The sequence below is a fragment of the Suricata suricatta genome, chromosome 16, assembly GCF_006229205.1.
Source record: "Suricata suricatta isolate VVHF042 chromosome 16, meerkat_22Aug2017_6uvM2_HiC, whole genome shotgun sequence".
Classification (NCBI taxonomy): Eukaryota; Metazoa; Chordata; class Mammalia; order Carnivora; family Herpestidae; genus Suricata; species Suricata suricatta.
In genome coordinates, this window is record NC_043715.1 from 2437765 (window position 1) to 2442150 (window position 4386).

General features: G+C 59.7%; 1 protein-coding gene across 1 annotated transcript; it reads right to left on the reverse strand.

The window, feature by feature from the left end:
* Window positions 1-237: 237 nt before the first annotated feature.
* Window positions 238-4374, reverse strand: FOXF1 (forkhead box F1). The gene is made up of 2 exons (XM_029925343.1): window positions 3384-4374; window positions 238-2073 (listed from the first exon to the last, which is right to left on the reverse strand). Exons 1-2 carry the CDS (start codon window positions 4348-4350, stop codon window positions 1913-1915), a joined length of 1128 nt encoding a protein of 375 aa, XP_029781203.1. The 5' UTR covers window positions 4351-4374; the 3' UTR covers window positions 238-1912.
* Window positions 4375-4386: the final 12 nt, after the last annotated feature.

Genomic DNA, 4386 nt, shown 5'->3' on the forward strand with positions numbered 1-4386 from the left:
CCCTTGGCTGGCTTAAATTGTACTCACTTCTCAGTTGGGGGAAAACCAAGTGCAGAGCACCGAAAAACAAAACAAAACCAAACAAAAAACAAAAAACAAAAGCCCTACGAAAAACCTCAAAGTTGTTTCATAATTCACAAAAGCGTGACCATGGGAACATTCAAGTCTGACACTCGAAGTAAAACTCTCCTTGGTGGCAAAAGAAAAAAAAAAGGTAAAAAAAAAAAAACGCCAACGTATCATAGATCTTTTTTATTAAAAATATGGTTTTCCCTGCGGCAAGAGAGAGGACAGTTTTTCTTTCAAGATTTGATTATTTCTTTAAAATGCCAAAGGACAGTTAGAGGGGCCGAGGGGCTCCTCTTAAAAACCAGAAGCCAAGAAAAATAGTTCCTCGCGTCCAGATTTCATTTCAGTGTGAAGTGAAGGATGGAAAGAGGAGGAATAAAAGAGAAGAAAAAGGGGGGGGGAAAGCAGCCCCCATATTTCAAACACAAAACAAGTCTAGACGTGCCAGGCTGACTTCTGGGTGTATTTTGGGGCTTGGAAGATATTCTACAATCCCAATCCCAATAAAATACTCATGCACTTTTATTTCTGGTCGATACAATGTTAAAGGCCACGTACAAATGTTACACATTTTTATTTTTGTTCTTTTTTTAGGAAAAAAATTACACAAAAGGCAAAACATCCTCAAATTGTCATTTTATACAGTGCAGAAGGAAATTTAAAATATGTGTCACAGACGCTGCACCCCGCAGCCAAAATCCTAAAAAAAAGGGGGGGAGTCCTTCATTTTATATATATATTTATATAAACATATGGAACTTTGTTTTTACACAGACGGGACTTTGTTTCAAATTTACAGTGGATCTCTAAGAAAAAGAAAAATCCTACACGGCAAATATTGCCAACAGTTACACCATTAATACTGATAAACGGAGGAGCCTATGCGGTGTTTTGATTATTAGGGAAAGAGAGCAGAATAAATAACAGGATGAGCCTTGCGATAGTTTACAAAGTGCCTTAACCCTCCTGTGTCCCCGCGATCCTGCATCGGGGCGCTCACCGGCCTTCCCTGTCCCCGCTCAGTCCTCACGCTCCCACCGGCCCTCGTACAGTAGAGATCGAAGACCCCGCAGAGATCAGGAGACAGTCGGGCCTTGTGAGAAAAACACCCACTGAAAACGTCCAACTGCAATTCGAAACAAAACCAGAAGGACCGTAGAGAAGGCGGGGAGGGCGGCGGAGGGGACCCGGGGACCCCCGCCCCAGGCCCCGGCCAGCTCCTTCGGTCCTGTGGGGACAGTGGCTTTGGCAATGCCAGCCGGCACCGAGTCCACCTGCGGTCGCCGAGGCCTTCGGAGACAGGGAGGGGGTGTGATCTCTTGCCCTCCCCCCAAAATCACGGCTCTGAGAGGAGATCATTGTGTTCCAAGACATTCTTTCCAAAAAAAAAAGTAAAAGTAAAAAGATAAATACTCAACCAAAAAATAAAAGTATTTGATAACGATGGTCTCACACGTCTGCCTGTCTTCTGAGCACCTTCCCCCAGGTCTGCCACTGGAGGGAAGGCCGGGAGAGGCCTCCCCTGATTTCTGGTGTGGACGGAAGGGTCTCCCCAGTACAGCCCCTTCTCAGCCGGCTTCCACTGGATCAAAAACGGATATTTATTTACCAACAGCTGCGGTCAGACCAGGCCCCCAGTCACCATTTGTTAATTTTTGGAGGGAGTGGGTGGGGGCGGCGCCGACCGCCGAGCTGGGTCCTGGCCTTGGGGATTCCTTTCCAAATAATCCGGGTGGGTAGGGGTCAGACCCTTGTCTTCTGCCTACGGTTATACCTCAAGAAGAAAGCAGTTTCTTGCGATGGGTTCCGGTCCCCGTGCCAGGCCGCCCGGGCCAGGAGGGCCTCACATCACGCAGGGCTTGATGTCTTGGTAGGTGACCTGCTGGTGGTAGTAGGAGCCGCTGCCGGCCGAGTGCATGGATGAGGGCGCCATGGTGTTGAAGGAGAAGACGAACTCTTTGCGGTCACACATGCCAGGCGACTGTGAGTGATACCTCGGGATGCCTGCAGGGGAGGGGAGAGAGCGGCAGCCCAGCGTTAGGGCCTTAGGGTCGGGGCCCAGGGCTCCGGGCGGGGAAGCACCATCCCCAGGCTCCGGTGCTGGGGCCCACCGCCTGCTACGCCCCAGCGAGGTGCCAGCATCCCGGAGTTCCGGCCTCGGGTGGTCCGGACCCGGCTCTCCAGCCGGGCTCTGTGATCGGCTGCAGGTCCCAGGACCCCAGTGACGACCATTGCTTCGTGGGCCTCCTCCGCCTCAGTCACCGGGTCCCCGGCTGGGGCTTCCGGAGGCTGAGGGGGAACGGGCGAGGGGGCCTCCAGGGGCCAGCAGACGGCGAGGACAGCCTGGCCTCCACCTCGAGGGCCAGCCCGAGGCCTGTGCCTGGTGCCGGGGCACCCGCCTCCCAGCCCCAAAGGCTGCGCAGCCATGGTGTGGTGGGGACGAGCCCCGTGGAGAGCAGCCCCCTCCCCCCAGCCTGGAGGCCAGGGGAGGCCAGGGGAGGCAGCCGGAGTTTGAAGCCGGGCCATCCCCTCCATCCCCTCCAGGCTCCGGGCCGGCTTCTGCCCCCTCGGGCGGGCCCTCCTGAGCTGCTCCGAGCCCATTCCAGAACCGGGCCCAGGGAGGCTGGGGGTGCCGGGAGGAGGGCGCCAGGTTCGAAGCTGCTCCCCAAGCCCTCCTCAGAGGGGTGTCTGGGGAGCAGAAGGCCCCGATCCTCAGAAACAAAGAGTCTGTGGGGCCTGCACCTCTAACTCTCAGCCTGGGCCTGGCCACAGCCCCTCTCTGCCTCTGTCACCACAAAATGTCCCCCAACCCGACAGTCCCAAGGCCAGGCCTGGTTCCCCGGGAGGCCGGCATGCTGGGCCGCTGAGCGCCCAGCCCAGGCGGCTTGGGGCCTAACTCTGCCTTTCGGCCCAGGCAGCTTTCCGGTGGTGACTACAGAGCCAGCTGGCCAGGGCCGGGCTCCGGCTCCATCCTGGGAACTTGCTGAGGTGTGTGAGGGGCTGAGGACCCGGGGAGGATGCAAAACCCCGGGGTCCGAGTCTTCCTGGCGAGGATGGGGCCTGCTTGGCCAGGCTGGGGGCTCCCAGCTGCTAGGAATTGGAACCAAAAACCAGAAACAACAATTACCGAGGCCCAAATCGCCCTCCCCCTGTACTCCCCCCTCCCCAAAGTGGGGGATCTGCGGCCAAGACCTAGCGTGCAGAGCCATGGTCTCCCGAAAACCCCGGGGCCGGGACCCCAGGGCGGTCAGCGGTTCAGATGTGCTGACGCACGGAAGCCGAAGCCCCCGCGGGACCAGAGTCTCCCCACTCACCTTGCAGCTCAGCCGGGGCGTTGTGGCTGTTCTGGTGTAGATACGGCTGGTCCAGGGAGTGCGTGGAGAGGCTGCCAGACAGGGGGTTGGCGGCGGGGTTGCAGGGGGACAGGGGCTGCTGCTTGATGTAGGAGGCGCCGCTGTTGAGGGCTGCGGAGGCCGCGGGCGGCCAGGCGGCCGTGGAGCCCGAGTAGACTGCGTGCGGCTCCATGACCCCGCCGGCGGCCGCGGGCAGCAGGGGGGAGGCCGGCACGGAGCCGTCGTGGTGCGGGTACTCGCCGGCCGCCGCGCCGCCACAGCTGCCCATGTACGAGTGGCCGCCGTTGGCGGGCAGGTGTGGCACCGAGTGGCTGGGCAAGGCCATGCCGTCCACGTTGCCCGGCAAGTGGCCGTTCACCATGCCCAGGCCGCCCTCGAGCGCCAGGCTGTTGGGCGGGCACGAGAGGCTGCCGGCCGAGCTCTGGAAGCCGTAGGTGTCCGGGAGGTGGCTGAAGCCCAGCCCGTTCATCATGGTGTACATGGGCTTGAGCGCCTGGCATTTCCTTCGGAAGCCGCGCGGCCGCCGCCGAAAGGAGCCCTCCTCGAACATGAACTCGCTGGCGGGGTCGATGGTCCAGTAGTGGCCCTTGCCGGGCCGCCCGAGGCCCTTGGGCAGCTTGATGAAGCACTCGTTGAGCGAGAGGTTGTGGCGCACCGAGTTCTTCCAGCCCTGGTAGGAGCCGCGGAAGAAGGGGAAGCGGCTCTGCAGGAACTGGTAGATCTCGCTGAGCGTCAGGCGCTTGGTGGGCGAGCTCTGGATGGCCATGACGATGAGCGCGATGTACGAGTAGGGCGGCTTCTCGGGGCGCCGGATGCCGGCGTTGGTCTTCTTGGCCTTGGACGGGCCGGACGACGCGGGGTCCATGGCCGCGCCGCCTCCCCCGCCGCCGCCGTGCGGGGGCTGCTGCTTCTCGGGCGCCGAAGACATCGGGTGGCCGCCGCTGCCGCTGCCGCCGCTGCTCTG

Bases quoted from the DNA above. Each gene is read 5' to 3' on its own strand.
- FOXF1 (XM_029925343.1), bottom strand. From the start codon at position 4,350: ATGTCTTCGGCGCCCGAGAAGCAGCAGCCCCCGCACGGCGGCGGCGGG. The intron at 2,074-3,383 runs GTGAGTGGGGAG...CCTCCCCTGCAG, and splicing joins CGCCCCGGCTGAGCTGCAAG to GCATCCCGAGGTATCACTCA.